General features: G+C 43.0%; 1 protein-coding gene across 1 annotated transcript in view; it reads left to right on the top strand.

The window, feature by feature from the left end:
• The window catches only part of MAP4K5 (mitogen-activated protein kinase kinase kinase kinase 5), a 577,489-nt gene that overhangs the window by 105,814 nt on the left and 453,033 nt on the right, over positions 1-18,642 (top strand). Inside the window, exon 3 of the mRNA XM_086937299.1 lies at positions 2,967-3,057. Within this exon, the coding sequence (XP_086793425.1) occupies positions 2,967-3,057 (91 nt within the window). The remainder of the gene's footprint in view (positions 1-2,966; positions 3,058-18,642) is intronic.

Here is an 18,642-nt window from a genome sequence, read left to right as displayed (position 1 = left end):
ACACCCTATGCCTTACCCGCCATATGCTACTATACCCTCTTTTAGACGACACTCCAGGGCTCCGTACACGTCACTACTTCCGGCTATTGGTGGTTCTATTGTTAGGAAAGCTGTGCTGCGGCTACAGTATTATTTACAACAAGGGGTGGTGAGGGACAGAGTCTCTGAATTAAACAGAATACTCTCACCCAGTCAAGAGATCAGGGCTAGATCCAACACCGTTTTTTAGCTCACTGCACCATCCCAGTTAGAACCTGGCTGTATGCAAATTAGTCTGTTCCTGTCCCAGTGCATGATGGGAACAGGGCAAACCAAACTACAAAAGCCAATTCTTACACTGGGAAGGAAACAAGCTACCGGGGACCGGTTTCTGGCATTTCAGCCGTCTTCGGCCCGGCTTGCTTGAATCCTGATGGTGCAATGAGCAAGGGACTCACATCTGAGTATACCCTTCCACGCTTAGGGTGGACAAAAATATTTACAACAAGGGGTGGTGAGGGACAGAGTCTCTGAATTAAACAGAATACTCTCACCCAGTCAAGAGATCAGGGCTAGATCCAACACCGTTTTTTAGCTCACTGCACCATCCCAGTTTCAGAACCTGGCTGTATGCAAATTAGTCTGTTCCTGTCCCAGTGCATGATGGGAACAGGGCAAACCAAACTACAAAAGCCAATTCTTACACTGGGAAGGAAACAAGCTACCGGGGACCGGTTTCTGGCATTTCAGCCGTCTTCGGCCCGGCTTGCTTGAATCCTGATGGTGCAATGAGCAAGGGACTCACATCTGAGTATACCCTTCCACGCTTAGGGTGGACAAAAATATTTACAACAAGGGGTGGTGAGGGACAGAGTCTCTGAATTAAACAGAATACTCTCACCCAGTCAAGAGATCACGGCTAGATCCAACACCGTTTTTTAGCTCACTGCACCATCCCAGTTTCAGAACCTGGCTGTATGCAAATTAGTCTGTTCCTGTCCCAGTGCATGATGGGAACAGGGCAAACCAAACTACAAAAGCCAATTCTTACACTGGGAAGGAAACAAGCTACCGGGGACCGGTTTCTGGCATTTCAGCCGTCTTCGGCCCGGCTTGCTTGAATCCTGATGGTGCAATGAGCAAGGGACTCACATCTGAGTATACCCTTCCACGCTTAGGGTGGACAAAAATATTTACATCACCACCCCCTTTTCTAAATCGTTTTTGGCCACTATAGGTGTGGCAGGGTATACTCAGACATGAGTCCCTTTCTCACTGCTCCATCAGGATTCAAGCAAGCCGGGCCGAAGAAGGCTGAAATGCCAGAAACCGGTCCCCGGTAGCTTGTCTCCTTTCTGGTGAAGAATTGGCTTGGTAGTTTAGTCTGCCCTGTTCCCATGATGCACTGGGCCAGGGACAGACTGATTTGCATATAGCCAGGTTCTGAGCTGGGATGGGGCAGTGAGATAAATAACGGTGATGGATCAAGCCCTGATCTTTGGACTGGGTAAGAGTGGTCTGTTTAACTCAGACACTCTGTTCATCACCACCCCCTTTTCTAAATCGTTTTTGGCCACTATAGGTGTGGCAGGGTATACTCAGACATGAGTCCCTTTCTCACTGCTCCATCAGGATTCAAGCAAGCCGGGCCGAAGAAGGCTGAAATGCCAGAAACCGGTCCCCGGTAGCTTGTCTCCTTTCTGATGAAGAATTGGCTTGGTAGTTTAGTCTGCCCTGTTCCCATGATGCACTGGGCCAGGGACAGACTGATTTGCATATAGCCAGGTTCTGAGCTGGGATGGGGCAGTGAGATAAATAACGGTGATGGATCAAGCCCTGATCTTTGGACTGGGTAAGAGTGGTCTGTTTAACTCAGACACTCTGTTCATCACCACCCCCCTTTTCTAAATCGCGGCTACAGTATTATGCACACCTCTGCTCACCTGGAATGCCACACCAGATCACCACCACTTATCCTGTTGTGCAGACATGAATTGCCTCTTAGTTACTGCATCGTTGGGGTGTTTCGTTGAGCTGTTATGACCATAACTAAAATTTTCAAAAAACATTGTTCTACTGCTGCTCATCCACAATTGCCCTGCAACACCGGCTGTGTTACTACCTTTCCCCACCTATATGCAGTGCCGCCGGGCCTCCGGGATGCCGGCCATAAGGCTGTGTAATAATCATCTCCTTCTGCTGCCGGCCTCCGGGTTGTAGGCACAAAATCTGTGTATTACGATTCATCTTATACAATAAAGCAGATTTGAACTCCAAAAAAAAAAAAAAAAGAGGATAATGGGATGTATGATGCTCTTGTTCTGGTTGTGCTCTTTTTGTTGGGATCAAAGGTAGCTTTGCTTACAGTATCCCTGCATTAGCCCAACTGTGATAAGTGAAGGGTAGCTGCTATAGCTACTTCAGAACATTCTGTACGCAGTGTGCTTTTAATGCATCCTTCAAGAACGATGTACAATTTGAGAAATGTATATGCCCAACAGTTGCCTGAAGTTTGCTGCTTGATGATGTTTTTTTTTTTAACCAAAATTATTCGTCAAGATTACACATATAATGCAGATCTCTGATCCCCAGAGACAACTGCTGCATAAAGATACAAAAGTTGACTTTGACCATTTTACATTTTGAAATCGAGGAGAATATAAAAAGCAATACAAATGTAATAAATGACTAAATAGCCACCCTCCCCCACCCTTCTCCCCCACCCCCACTTCTCCCCGCACCCTGCGCACCATCCCCTTATCCCGGAGCAGCATAGCACCAATTCACACAAGCACCTACTTTCCACAACTCAATATCCCCCCAAGGAAGGATAGGTAATCCTTGATGATGATTTTTAATTGTGAAGAAATGTTTATTGTATGTATACAAAACACCATTGTTTTTATATTTCTTTAAACCACTTATGTGAGAGTAGATATTTCTACTTCCTGCATACTCTACTAATGACTGTTGTTTTTCTTTTTCAGGGGATGATTTTTCCTTAATACAACAAGAAATATTTATGGTTAAAGAATGTAAACATCGGAACATTGTTGCCTATTTTGGAAGCTATCTCTGGTAAATTTGTTTAACTACTTAAAGTTATAGTGCCACATATAGTTAAATTAATTGTTAAAGTAATGGTCTGTTTTCTTTAACATGCATTTAAATATGATCACAAATTAAAGTGCTACTTTTTAAGGTGACTCTCCCCCTTGTAAAGTAGAAGAGCAAGTTTTCCTTGATACAAAAGGTAGCTACCATCGAGTCACTTCATGGTTCTTTTAAGGAGATGGACACTGAGATTATGCTTTCTCAGCGTCTTTACTAGTGATATTAGCAATTCAAAAATTGCATCTCCCACAACCCCAGGTAAATAGCGTAGTTTTTTTTTAAACAACCTTTATTTCATGAATCACAGTTCAGACAGCTTTTCTTATGCCCTCAACCCTGAGGCCGGCAGCTTGTAAACACACGTTTGAGCATAGCAACCCATACACAGCTATCACGCCTACAACCCAGCGGGCCAACAGCATATCGAGATCTTACAGCTAAATCAATGTGGCAAACAGTGATCCAATATATTTAGTAGGTAAGCAATGGTATTCTATATATAACGCACCAAAATACCCCCCCCGCCATTCTTACTGTGCTTTGGGCCCACATCGGGCCTGACACAATTCCCGCCACTTCCGTGGCCTCGCCGCAAATCAGACCACATTCCATCGGCTCTAGTGCATTTCCCGTATTTCAGAATGTCTAATCCCCAGAGAAGATGATAATCTTATCCCTCGGCATATGAGGCACTAATTACACAGGCATGATATTTATGTCCTCATGATGTTCCGCTCATTCTTTCGCTGGATCGAAACATCGTTGACATTGTAAAAATACCGTATACGCCCAAAACTTCTGTTTATCTTGCTTTAAAGGTGTATTTTGCAATTCGTTCTTGTGGCACTGTTTATTCCTTGTGTGTAACAAACCTTAGGTTTTGCCTGAGCCCTTTTGTTGTTTCTGTTTTTTCCCCTTGTTCTGTACTCTATCGGCTAAGTAGGGCACACGCTTGTGCCCCACTTTATGCGTTTTTGTGTACTATCATCTACATTGCCTTACCAGTAAAGAATTGACCTCGGTCCGGCTGGAGATGTCCACTTAATATAGCAACAATTGAGTATATGTTTATTAATAGCTTACATATTTCCCTTCTCTGGGGACCACTGTTTGAAATATTTGACTCCCAAGGTCCCAGGTCGACTTTTTTGGGCTCCCTTGTTGTTTCAGAATATATTCTATATCTTGTAGCATCTATGCCGACTTCCAGTCCAGGATGCAGTTGTTGACCTCATTGAAACCGTGTGCATGCTGATGTGCAATCATATTTGCATACTCTGTAAAATGATCCATTATATGGAACATTTTGCTTAAAAAAAGCCATCAAGGTCCTTGATAACTTTTCCAGCATCTTCAAATGAATCCATTCTCTATCTCCCCATATAGTGGTTTATGGTCTAAACAGCGGTAAATGCCCACTAATCTGATTATTCTCAAGTGAATGAAGGATTAGACCATATCCTGCTTACAAGAGTTCACTGAAAATAAGCTTTTAGTAGCTGTAGACAACTCCTCCAAAGATGATAAACCTCCTTTTTGTGATGTCAGCACATTTTGCATCTCGTCCGGACATCTGATGCTCATATTAGATTCATTTATTTGCTGAAGATTGCGCTCCAAGCATCCATGTGATCCACTGAAGCTAAAATTGAGTGCTTCCCGAAATACGTACAGTCCTATCCAAAAAGAACAGGTCTTTATGAAGATACATGTTTTAAAACATCTCAAAGACTCAGTGGTTCAGTGGTATTGGAAATATAGTCTTCTTTGATGAGTCATTGTAACAAGTGTATCACGATTGTCTGAATTGAAAATGGTGATACAGCAAGAGCAAACCACTACAACTTTTCATCTGATCATCATATTCATATTACAAATATTGTGTGAGGAAAAACTCACCAACCCTTAATTAAATCTATTTGGAGTTCCATCACAATCCTCTGCGGAAGATTAATTTTTTTCTATTTATGATGAACTTCAACTCTTCCAAAGTGTAAAATTAATATGTGCAATCCCCTCTAAAAGTAGATCAAATTATATAGCTACATTACCATCCTCAAGGTCTGCTACCACTGGCTGTAAACCTTTGTAAAATTCCAAGGCTCATTGAAGATTCTAAAAGATAAACTTCAAGATATTTTTGTCCTCGTCATCTGAACTAGACAACCCTCCTGTGTGGTTCGTAAATGGGAACTGAGGGATTAGTATCTTTAAAGTCTAGATGCACCATGAAATTCCTTCCTGAGATTCTTTCAGAAGCTGAACCCCCTCCATATTGAAATACTCATTCAAAAACCCAGACATTAAGCTCTTTGAGGCTGAAGAGAGTCCTCTGTTTTTCAGATCTAAGAAAAGTATGTTCATACCTTTTTATAACAGTGGTAATATTTGTTCAGAAATTGCTGCTTTTGTAGGGAATAGTGGATAGTTTTAGCATGGTTTTGTTCCACTGTGTTTCATACGGTTGTGTCCTGAACCCATCTATCACCTGCAATTCCCAAATAGCTAGTATTATGACTGCTCACTTGTATTTGAACACTAGTCTTTCCATTTCTGTTATTGTAGAAAAAGTGGGAATGCACTGGCTCTGTTTTGTGTTCTTTGTTCGTGTACTGGAATTTGTAGTGATAGTCTTTAACTGTAAAAAACAGAGAGGTACCCCTTGAGTAGGCCAAGGGAAATGGGGTTAATCAACCTAGGTAAGAGAAAGGGTTCCCTTAAGGCACAGATAAAGACAGGTATAAAATAACGTACCTTATGACTTAACAAATACATACAACAAAATATGGAAAAGTTAAAAATTCATTTATTTGAATATATTAAAAAAAAATCAACAGGGATAACTAAACTAATTCCCTGAACTAAAACAAGATAAAATTGAAACAATACATATAATTGCGACCTGCACAATTACAAGCAGACAGAACAGTTACAACATACATTTGTTGGATACAGATTTGTATATTCTTTCTCCGCTCTAATATCACCAGAGTAGTATCACTACTAAATCAGCGTATCTATTATGGTGTTGGAGACTTGAATTATACGCTTTAGGTTGCGTCGACTCGTTTTGGTGATAACTCCTTATTATGATCACCTTTATCAAGACATAAATTTTGTCTGCCAGAACCAGAGGGTATGTAAAATCGCCCTAGGAGTAAATGTCATGCAGAAAATTAGCATAATTTTTAACTCAGTGGACTTATAACATTACTGTAGTTAATACGTGGAAAAAATCACAACATATTTACAATTCATTGTCTTCTGTCATCTCTATTACTTATTTATGTTGGTTACAATGGACACCATTTTTTTCTCTCTAGGTTAACATGTACATTTTTTCAAAATATTAGAAAAACCTTAGAAAAACAGAGAAACGATTTACTAAAAGTGGCTCATGGCTATTGACTTTGTCGCTCTAAATTAGGCCACATGGTTTATCGACAATAAGTTACTGCAAACATATCCTGTATTTTCCCAATATGCCTTGAGCTAACAAAGCAGTAAGTGAGGCTATTTATTCGGAAAACGATTTAGAACCCTTCATAGGTAAATTCCACAAATAAAGATTTTTTCTAGAAACGCAGGTAAGGGGCACTTGGGGCCTCAGATTTCACTATTCTTGAAACAAAGTGGGGGGTACGGGTCCACTAAACCAGTTGAATTGTAACAAAGAACACCCAAGTTTCAGAGATAGACGTATGGGCTAGTCATATTAATATCAGCTTACCCTGGGATAATATTGCCGATCCTTTATAGGGATCACTTCACGTTTCCTAATTGGAGCGTGGGCTTCTGTAGTCGCCTTATACAATGCTGCTGGTAGTGGTATATTTCTGTTTCTGTGGTAACGTGGAGTTTTGCATTAATGCATATCTTCTATAATGCTACATTGTTAGGGATAGAAGAGATAGTTTAGATTCATGCCTACCAGTTCTGAATAAATGCGATCTTTTGTTGTCCCCCTCACCATAGGAGACCAAGGAAAAATGGTTGTGTTGTAGACCATAAGTATTGTATGCAATCAGATTGCATATAATACACAGAAACAGAAATATACTACTACCAGCAGCATTGTATAAGGCGACTACAGAAGCCCACGCTCCAATTAGGAAACATGAAGTGATCCCTATAAAGGATCGGCAATATTATCCCAGGGTAAGCTGATATTAATATGACTACCCCATACGTCTATCTCTGAAACTTGGGTGTTCTTTGTTACAATTCAACTGGTTTAGTGGACCCGTACCCCCCACTTTGTTTCAAGAATAGTGAAATCTGAGGCCCCAAGTGCCCCTTACCTGCGTTTCTAGAAAAAATCTTTATTTGTGGAATCTAGGTAGGATAATAGGGTTACCTATTAGGGGTTCTAAAACGTTTTCCGAATAAATAGCCTCACTTACTGCTTTGTTAGCTCAAGACATATTGGGAAAATACAGGATATGTTTGCAGTAACCTTTATTGTCGATAAACCATGTGGCCAAATTTAGAGCGACAAAGTCAATAGCCATGAGCCACTTTTAGTAAATCGTTTCTCTGTTTTTCTAAGGTTTTTCTAATATTTTGAAAAAATGTACATGTTAACCTAGAGAGAAAAAAATGGTGTCCATTGTAACCAACATAAGTAATAGAGATGACAGAAGACAATGAATTGTAAACATGTTGTGATTTTTTTCCACGTATTAACTACAGTAATGTTATAAGTCCACTGAGTTAAAAATGATGCTAATTTTCTGCATGACATTTACTCCTAGGGCGATTTTACATACCCTCTGGTTTTGGCAGACAAAATTTATGTCTTGATAAAGGTGATCATAATAAGGAGTTATCACCAAAACGCGTCGACGCAACCTAAAGCGTATAATTCAAGTCTCCAACACCATAATAGATACGCTGATTTAGTAGTGATACTACTCTGGTGATATTAGAGCAGAGAAAGAATATACAAATCTGTATCCAACAAATGTATGTTTTAACTGTTCTGTCTGCTTGTAATTGTGCAGGTCGCAATTATATGTATTGTTTCAATTTTATCTTGTTTTAGTTCAGGAAATTAGTTTAGTTATACCTATTGATTGTTTTTTTAATATATTCAAATACATGGATTTTTAACTTTTCCATATTTTGTTGTATGTATTTGTTAAGTCATAAGGTACGTTATTTTATACCTGTCTTTATCTGTGCCTTAAGGGAACCCTTTCTCTTACCGTGATAGACTTTAACCCATGCTTTGACTAGCCGCAGCACTCTGTTTTCTACTAGTCTGTGCAAAAGTTCCTCTGGGGAAAATCTTTTTCATGGAATTTTGAACCTCGACCAGTGGTGTAAATGTCTGGCCATACCTACCCATGTCTTTGACATTGGTTTATCTTCCACCCACTCTTCGTAGTCCTTGGATTTGTTCCCCCTTCCCAGGTTCCACATCAAACTTGAATGTATTTGGTGTTTCTACCTAGCCAAAAGGCAGCAGAGTGCTGTACAGGCTTAATCAGTGTTGGGAGCAGATGCCGGGTTCTGAGATTGGTTGTAGACTATTACTTTTCCAGCTCTTTACTAAATTGGAGCTGGGTTGTGGCAATCCTGAAGGATACATGGATGTTGTTCTAGATCCTGTTTGCACCAATGGGAAAGTTAGTTTGCTTTTTGTCATTCTTGCCTGCTTCCTTATCAATGGATTGCCTTTTCCCAGGTTGTCCATCCTGTTTGGGTTCCCCCTCTGGAGCACAGCCTCTTTGCCATCTCTAATTGGCTGGCTTCTATTCTTCTGCTGCTCATTTATAGGGAATTACTTTTTTATACAGGATTGGGGTATCTTTCATAGATTCACATGCTTAGAATCATCCCCGTTGACGAGGTGGGAGTCTCACGGTACAATAAAACATATACATTACAGTCATAATAACATCACACTATATGCTATTGTAGATAGCAAAGTCACTACACTAGCCTATCTTAGTCCTTTAGCAAAAAGAACCAAACTTGGAAACCAGCCAATCAGGAAGCAGCACCCTCTTAGAACCTTCCCCACAGAGAGGCAAACCCTCAGATTTTCTACCGCACCTCATGTGTTAGGGAGTCTCCCTGAGCTCTACTCAGTTTTTTCCTTAAACCTTTACTTCTTGAGAGAAATAAATTTCTGATTCTTCCAAGAAAAGTTTGTTTTTGGCCTGTTCTTCATGTGGGAAGAAGCGATTACACTTTGAGGATCCACATAAAGAATGTATCTACTACCTTTACTCTGCTCATAAGGTCAAGGATTGCAGGATCTGTAGAACCTTTCCTGTCAAGACCTTGAAGGATCGAGAGGGACGTCTTTTGGTTTGGCTGGAGAAGTTAAAGGCGTCGTCTAAGGTGGTATCTGAAGGAGAAGGCAGTGTAAGTCCTCAAGCCTTCACCCCTCTATCCAAGAAGAGGGATTGATCTGGAGATCCACCTGAAAAGCAGAGTAAGACTCTGAAAAAATCTCACTCTGAGATTGGTCACTCTTACTCAAAAAAAGAGAAATCCTCATTCTCTGCTGAGGTGAAATCTGGAGAAAGTTTCATTGAAAACTACCTCAAAATCTCTTCCTGAGCCTCCGTCGATGTCTAAAACAGCTTCGTCGACGAGAAAATCTTGTTGGAAGGTGAGTAGATTTTCAGCGTTGAAGAAAATGCTATCGTCGACGAGAACCCAGTCGACGGCGCCGTCGACGAGTATTCCATCGCCGTTGACAATACCCATCACGTCGACGCCTGCTGCGTCGTCGACTATGCCGTCGACGATGATTCACCTTTCGTCTACGAGTACCCTGTCGATGATGCTACAAGTCCCGTCGACGAGCTCACCGTCGACAACATTATCATTGACATGCCCACCGTGGACGATGCTATCATCGACGAGCCCACCGTCGACTAAGATTGTACTCTCGACGACGAGCTCGCCGTCGACGACGACAACAACCTTGACGTCGACGACATCGTCGACGTTGACTTTTCCGTCGACGTCATCCATGATTACAGCGTCGATGGTGTAATCTATTACAGCAATTTCCACAGAATCTGATTCACCATCCATGTATATTTCGGCTACACTGAAGCGTAAAAGACCCACGTCCTTGCAAATTACGCCAGTTTTGAGCTCCAAATTAACATCTTTCAGGCAAATTTACCAGGATGTATCTCACATTTCACCTTTACCTCCTAGCCATTATTTGGAGGAGTCTGATGATGGTGACCCCTTTGGACAATTCCTATAATTGATCATATCTGGGAGGTAGGGGTGAAGATTACGAAGACTCAGTTTTCAATTCCAGCGATTCTCCCCAGGATTGACAAAAAATACAAGGCGCCAGATGATGCCCCTGCCTGCCTTTCTGGTCACCCCAAACCTGACTCTGTTATCTCAGGCAGCGCAGAGGAAGTCTCTGAATCCTTCTCGTCCAATAACAGCCCCACCTGACAAAGATGGTAGGCGCCATGACAACATAGGCAAACGCTTTACCACCATGGCGGGCGCTACAGTTCGAGCTTTGAAAAGTTTAGCTATCTTAGGCAGATAGGATCGACAATTATGGTTGGACATCTCACCTTATATAGAGTATCTGCCTGATGACAAGAAAACAGAAGCAAAGAAAATTCTCATGGAAGGTGAAAGAATTGCTTCTGAAGTCATCGACATCTCTATGGATATAGCTTATGTGGGATTTCGTCAACTTGCTGGAGCAACTACCCTTAGACGTCAGGGCTGGCTGAAATCCACTAACTTTCGCCCTGAAGCCCAAACAAAAATTCTGGACATGCCCTTTGACGGCGATCTATTATTTGGTAAACATATCGATGACGCATTGCAAGAGATAAACAAGCATTTGCAATGCAATAGGTCTCGTATTAGGAAAGTTAGAGCTATTGGTATTGTAAATGACACATTTTTTATTTCGGTTTTGTTTTTGAAAATAGCGAAATTAATAGCTTTGTCATTTACAATGCCAATAGTTATAACTCTCGCAAATGTGACACCTATTGCATTGATTTTAATTTGAGATTCTATAATATCCAACAACCAACAAACATTTAAAGCACTTTCTACTGTATGGGAGACTTGAGCCTTAAAGCTAATGGACTGAGCGCATTATACTAATTTCCTCAGGGAAATCAGATCGCCTCAAAGCTTTGCTTCTCTATACGTTCAATAATTCTTCTACGAAAGTTTCTGAAAGAACTGAAAGGAAATTACAGAGGAACCGGTACTTTTAAAGAGGTAAGCTCAGACTAATAAGGCTACACAGGTCCACTATTCAGCCAATGTACATGCCCACAAAAAACTATGAAAGCCATGCCACAGCTGGCTTTTAACCCTGCACGTCTGACCAATGACTGCCCTTTGTTTTAGAAATCTTCAAGTAGCTGTACTGTGGTGCTGTTTTTCCACTAAACTTACTCGAACCAATTTAATGCAATATCTACCCATCCTTAAAGTTGCTCCACTCTGCCCTAATACGGTTTGGTCTAGCACGACTTCATGAACCAGTCATCTCCCCCGCTCAGTACCAAAGCACACAAACTTGCACATACTTGTATTCACCCTTAAGCGTTTTTAATTCCAGAGTCAAGGGAGAACCTGTGAATATGCACCCTGGCACTGCAATAGCCGCTTTTATGCGAAACAGTGTCATCTTAGGCACTGGCGACCCTCGTGGAACAGCATCTACATTACCTGCTGAACCTTTTCAAAGCAGGGCCCAACATGGTAGTGTTGCAGGCGCTCTACTTACATTAAACCAACCCTTAGGCAAAGGATGGGCCCTGGGGTGTCAGCTCATTGTTTTCCTTTCTCAGTTTCTTTTTTGGCACAGCTACTGCTTTCATTGTTGTCCAAGTTAACGGCCTTTTGCATGCAATTTGTTTACCCAAGGAGTGCTAATATTGCCCATTAGCAATGGCATGTCCACATCTGCATTTAAAAGGCAATCTGCCCTCTCTCCCATGTATTGTTTAACCCTTGATTGCCAACAAGAAAAGGGCGAAGGTCGGGAACAAAAATGTATTTAGCATTTCACAAATCTTCCATGGGGCACTGTGACATGATGCCATCAGCTATTCATGGCTTATCAGTTCAGCAAACTGCGTGTTGCATTGCGCTGCTTACGGTTTTGCTTTAACATGGTCTTTATGGACTGAAAACCCTGGCTGTTAAGTACTGTTGGCAAAAAGGTCAGAATTAGCCAAAGGCATTGTACCTTACATGGAGCCATTTGTCAACCTTGTTTCAAGATTTTACAGAGTAATCTAGTCCATGTGAAAAACGGCTTGCTTTATATGTAGATTCAAAAGTAAACAGACTCTGCTCATGTATTTGTGAGCGTTAAGTCTTTCATTCACACCATGCATTAAAAAATGTGACACCTACATCATTATTTAAAAATTTTTTGTGTCATTTGTAATAAAGCTTGAAACATTGAGAGAACATATTTGAACAAGTGATGCTGTGGTGGTGCTGAGTGATGCTGTGGTGGTGCTGAGTGATGCTGTGGTGGTGCTGAGTGATGCTGTGGTGGTGCTGAGTGATGCTGTGGTTGTGCTGAGTGGTGCTGTGGTGGTGCTGAGTGGTGCTGTGGTGGTGCTGCGTGATAATGTGGTGGTGCTGCGTGATAATGTGGTGGTGCTGTGTGATAATGTGGTGGTGCTGCTTGATAATGTGGTGGTGCTGCTTGATAATGTGGTGGTGCTGCTTGATAATGTGGTGGTGCTGAGTGATAATGTGGTGGTGCTGAGTGATAATATGGTGGTGCTGAGTGGTGCTGTGGTGGTGCTGTGGTGGTGTTGAGTGGTGCTGCTGAGTGATGTTGTGGTGGTGCTGAGTGATGTTGCTGAGTGATAATGTGGTGGTGTTGAGTGATAATGTGGTGGTGTTGAGTGATAATGTGGTGCTGCAGAGTGATAATGTGGTGGTGCAGAGTGATAATTTGGTGGTGCAGAGTGATAATTTGGTGGTGCAGAGTGATAATGTGGTGGTGCAGAGTGATAATGTGGTGGTGCAGAGTGATAATGTGGTGGTGCAGAGTGGTGATGGGGTTGTGCTGAGTGAAGATGTGGTGGTGCAGGGGCAGAAAGGCACAACAAATGAGTCTAACAGAGGGCAGAAGGGCGGAAAAAACAAGTGAGCAAGGGCCAATACAAATGTGGGAGAAGGACATGGTGGGCTAAAAGCAGCCGGGGGTGTTATATGTAAACAAAAACTTGCAGTTGCTTGGGAGCAGGGACCTAGCTATATATAAATACTATAAAAATAGCCACACTGTCTTGATTGTGCTGATGGCTTTGCCAGTATTGTGTAAACATTTCGATATACGAACTGGCATAATTAATGTTGGGTAGAGTTTGGATACAGGATTTATATTTGTTTATGTTCTGCAACCACAACACGAGTACAAAACATGGTCTGGGCTGGCAAAAGATAGCAAGTACTTCAAAGCTGAAATAGCGAGACCTAAAAAAACAAGTCGGATGGGGTGGGGGGCGTGGGGGAAGGGGAGTGAGAGAGTGGGAGGGAAGCCCTGGCACGAAGCGTCGCGCCATGCGGAAGGAAGAGTTGCCGCCTTTAGAACGGGGGAACCGGGTTCAAGTCTCAGCGTCAACTCAACATCCTGTGCTCTTGGGCAAACCAGTTAATCTTCATGTGTGTCTAATAGCAAGTTAATCTTCATGTGTGTCTAATAGCAAAAAGAAAACCAAAATGAAAGTGTCTGCGAGAGGTCGGCGTGACAGACACAGTTTTGGCATGGGTTAAATCTTTTCTATCCAATAGGTCCCAAACTGTGTCCTTGGGTCCCTATCTATCCAGCGAGAAACCTATAACATCAGGAGTTCCCCAGGGGTCCATATTAAGTCCTCTCTTTTTTAACATCTATATGGCCCCCCTTCTCGCTGTGATAGAATCGCATGGGATCCTCGTCACGTCATATGCTGACGACACACAACTTGTCGTCACGATTGACAAAAAGTGTACGAGCGCAGACCTGCGTTTCCAAAATTGTCTTTCCGATGTTTTCCAGTGGCTTAACAAAAATCATTTAAGATGCAATAGTGCCAAGACTGAAATCATACCGCTGAGCAAAGATCTATCCTTCTGCCCGAAGGACTGGTGGCCCACAGGATCTGAGGCCCCACCCAGCGCTGTTTCTTCAGCGCGAAACCTGGGCGTGGAATTCGATTCATCCCTTTCTTTCGATGACCACGTCAGGATCACTGCTGGACGTTGTTTTGGACTTATTAAATCTTTAAAAAAATTCTTTGATCTCCTCCCCATTGCAGCTCGGAAATCAGTTGCGGTAGCTTTAATACTCTCCCGACTTGACTACTGTAATGGTTTAATGGCTGCAGTGAAAAAGTCCACCCTTAAAAAGCTGCAGAGCATACAACATGCAGCTGCTAGATTGGTGCTGGGACTCCCTAGAAGGTCATCAGCTTCAATGGCGCTGAACATCCTCCACTGGCTACCATTACACAAAAGGATTCTTTTTAAACTTCTCCTTACTGTATTCAAAACCATGACTTTGTAAAGCGCTTCACACGCTACAACCCCTCGCGATGTCTGAGATCCTCCGGTACAAATCTCATTACTATTCCAAGATTTAAGTACAAAACCAAGGGTGGGAAAACCTTTACCGTCCGGGCAGCTAGGGCATGGAACAATCTACCTGTCAATCTTAGATTAACTGACAAAGAGAGCACTTTTAGAAAACTCCTAAAGACATGGGTGTATCAACAACCAGACACCTCTGTATTGGCAGCCATCTAGTTCCAGTTTCTCCATCACGTACCATCTTTCACGTACCCACTGCACGCAATCCTAGCGCCAAGATGCTCCTTTCGGAGCGTATGTCCGCGCTCTATAAATACTCAAAAATACCCAAAATATCAAATATCTGTGTAATGTTAACGGTGCTCATGTAAAGAACTCCGGGGGCACGAGTGAGGGCACGGATGACTGCTGAAGCTGTAGAGATGGGTCGAACAAGTGAGCAAAGGCCAATACAAATGTGGGAGGAGAACATGGTGGGCTAAAAGCAGCCGGGGGTTTTATATGTAAACAAAAACTTGCAGTTGCTTGGGATCAGGGACCTAGCTATATAAATACTATAAAAATAGCCACACTGTCTTGATTGTGCTGATGGCTTTGCCAATATTGTGTAAACATTTCGATATACGAACTGGCATAATTAATGTTGGGTAGAGTTTGGATGCAGGATTTATATTTGTTTATGTTCTGCAACCACAACACGAGTACAAAACATGGTCTGGGCTGGCAAAAGATAGCAAGTACTACAAGGCTGAAATAACGAGACCTTGGAGAGCGAGGGATAGAGAGGAGGCGGGGCGGGGAGCCGAGTCGGGGAAGTACATGCGAGTCATGGCCTGCGGCCGTGAATAAGTGACGGCGGGGGGCGGGGCAGCGGAAGCCTTTGATGTGGCAAATGCTGCTGGCAGGGGGAAGCTCGTGCACGAGGAGCTTGTCACGTGATTCGCTTCTCGTGAACTGTTGAAAATCCGGATCGTAAAAAGTCAGCTTTGTGGATGGACGGCGTTAGGTCTCTCTACGAGATCTAAAAAGGACACCGATAGTGCTAGATCATTGGGTACCTTGCAGTATAGAAAAATACCTTTTCGAGGAGCAAGAGGCAGAGGTTCTTACACCATTTGCGGAGGTTACCAGAAGTACCAGCAACAAGGTGGCCAGGGTCATTACGGATATCATTATCAACAGCAACAGTAATCCTATAAAAGTCCTCCAGCGGCCGCTTACAGGCAACAGGGCAGGAAACGTCAACCTCAGGGCAGAGATTCTGCCCGAAAATAGTGACAATCTCATTGCACCTGCACCAGATATGCCACAAGTATTCAAAACTCCAAGAATTTCCCAACATCTCAAAAATTGGAAGAAAATAATCACAGACAAGTGGGTATTGGATATAATAAAATTCGGTCACACCCTGGAGTTCACCAAATTTCCCCCTCCTCATCCACCTTTAAAGAAAAACCCACCGCATCTTCCTCTACTCAGAGAAGAGGTTAAGGTTATGTTGTCGTAAGGGGCGATAGAAAAGGTTCCTCGCTCTCAAACAGGAAAGGGATTTTATTCTCGCTTTTTTCTGATAAAGAAAAAATCTGAGTATTGGAGACCAATCTTGGATTTGAGAATGCTAAACAAATACCTTCAGAAAAAAATAATTCCGCATGGTAACACCCAATTCATCCCAAACATCTAAAGTTCCTGAGATTCACTGTGGCAGGTGTACATTTCCAATTCAAAGTTTTTCAATTTGGCCTGCGCTCAGCTCCAAGAGTCTTCACCAAATTTCTAGCTCCGGTAGCAGCTCATCTCAGGCTGCAAGACATCCAACTATTCCCATATCTGGACGACTGGCTGATAAATGCTCCAGCCTTTTGTCAGGCTTCTCTCGTAACAGCAAAATGCCTGCAAGTTTTCCACTCTCTGGGCCTCTCCCTAAACATCCAGAAGTCAAGCCTCTATCCTTCCTGAGTAATTCAATTTCTAGGAGCAAAACTAGACACTGTCCAAGACAAAGCATTCTTGTCCACAGACAGAATATCTCGCCTCATCTCTCTGGCATCAGATATTCTAAAAAGAAAGTTCGCTTCAGTGAGACTGGACAAATCTTTTCTAAGAATTTTGTCATTGGCAATTCTGCTAGTGCCTCACACGCGGCTAAGAATGAGATCAATTCAAGAAGAGCTGGACAATCAGTGGCTCCAAATCTCAGGTTCGTTCTACGACATAGTTCAAGTAACTCCAGTTATGAAAGAAACTCTTTCTTGGTGGAGGTTTTCCAAAAATGTCTCCGTAGGGCTCAATTTTCAACCTCCAAGTCTGGATTTCATTCTCACTACGGATGCTTCCCTGGAAGGTTGGAGTGCCCATCTTCAATACCTCAGCATAAGAGGAAGAGGTCTACAGCAATGGCAAAGATGCACATCAGTTTTTTGGAGCTTCGAGCAACTTTCCTGGCCCTGCAGTCTTTTCTACCTCAACTCCAAGGGTCTACAGTTCTCATCAGAACCGACAACACCACTTGCATGCATTATTTAAATAAGCAAGGGGCTACCAGATCTCACATTCTGTGCCAAGAAGCTCAAAACATCTGGAAGTGGCTTCTCTTACACAATATTGCAATCAAGGTGGAACATCTTCCAGGACTCCAGAACACCTTGGCAGACACTCTCAGCAGGACAACAAAATCTTGCCATGAATGGGAACTGAATCAAATGATTCTGGAAAATATCTTTCAGAAGTGGGGCAAGTCAAATCTGGATCTCTTTGCCACCAAAAGCAATCAGAAGTGCCCTTTCTTCGCGAGTTGGGAACCGGAGAAGGGCTCCTGGGGAAACGCTTTCATGATGAGATGGACCGGAATTTTTGCTTACTCGTTCCCTCCTTTTCCTCTGATCCCGAGACTTCTACACAAGATAAAAAGGGAACCATGCTGTATGATTCTGATTGCACCGAAATGGCCAAGTCAGTACTGGCCCACAGAACTTCTCCTTCTCTCCAAGTGCAAACCATTCCGTCTTCCAATAATACCGAATCTGTTGTCTTCCGGGGCAGCATCACTTTGTTCCAATTGTCTCATTATGCAGTTCCTGAAAGGCCTTTTCAGAACTTTCCCACCTATTAGAGATCCTGCTCCGGAATGAAGACTGAATCTGGTTCAACAACAACTGATGAAACATCCATTTGAGCCCATTCATAAAGCGGATTTAAAATATCTCTCTTGGAAGACAGCGCTCCTATTAGCACTCACCTCTTCCCGACAAGTGAGTGAAATACAGGCGTTCACTATAAGACAACCATATTTGAAGTTTACCAATCATGGCAGTCCTGCCAATTATAGGCCGATTTCCCTCCTGCCTGCTCTCGCAAAGATAGTAGAGAAGCATGTGCACATTGTGCTCTCTACTTTCCTTGAAACCCACAGTTTGCTGCACCCCACCCAGTCTGGCTTCCGGACCAACTTAAGCACCGAAATGGCGCTATTGGAAGTCAATGAGGCCATCAAGGAAGTGCTGGATGCAGGAGGAAGAGCCATGTTGGTAATGCTCGACCTATCGGCGGCCTTCGACACCGTCCCTCATGAGGGTCTCCTCAGCAGGCTCCATGAGATCGGTCTGAGAGGGACGGTGTTGAGCTGGTTTCGATCTTATTTGGCTGGTCGCCGGCAGGTGGTCTGGGCCCCTCCTTACTCGGCCGAAGTACCGCCTTTGGAGGTCTGAGTCCCGCAGGGCTCCGTGCTGAGCCCGACTCTTTAATATCTTTTTGACCCCTCTGGCGGTGCTGGCGGAGTCTTTTGGGGCTCAGATCGTGTCATACGCCGATGACACCCAGCTCCTTTTCACTTGTGGGAAGGGGGGTGAGTTTGACGGAGAGAGTATCCGAGGGTGTCTTGGGGCTGTTTTCGAATGGTTTCAGCGAAACAGCCTCAAGTGTAACCCAGATAAATCTGAGGTGCTCTTCTTCGGGTGTCAGTCTGACCCAAGCTGGCAGGAGTTGTGG

The sequence above is a fragment of the Lissotriton vulgaris genome, chromosome 9 (genome assembly GCF_964263255.1).
Source record: "Lissotriton vulgaris chromosome 9, aLisVul1.2, whole genome shotgun sequence".
Classification (NCBI taxonomy): domain Eukaryota; kingdom Metazoa; phylum Chordata; class Amphibia; order Caudata; family Salamandridae; genus Lissotriton; species Lissotriton vulgaris.
Note: the sequence above shows the minus strand (reverse complement) of the source record. Positions and strands in the feature narration are given on the sequence as shown.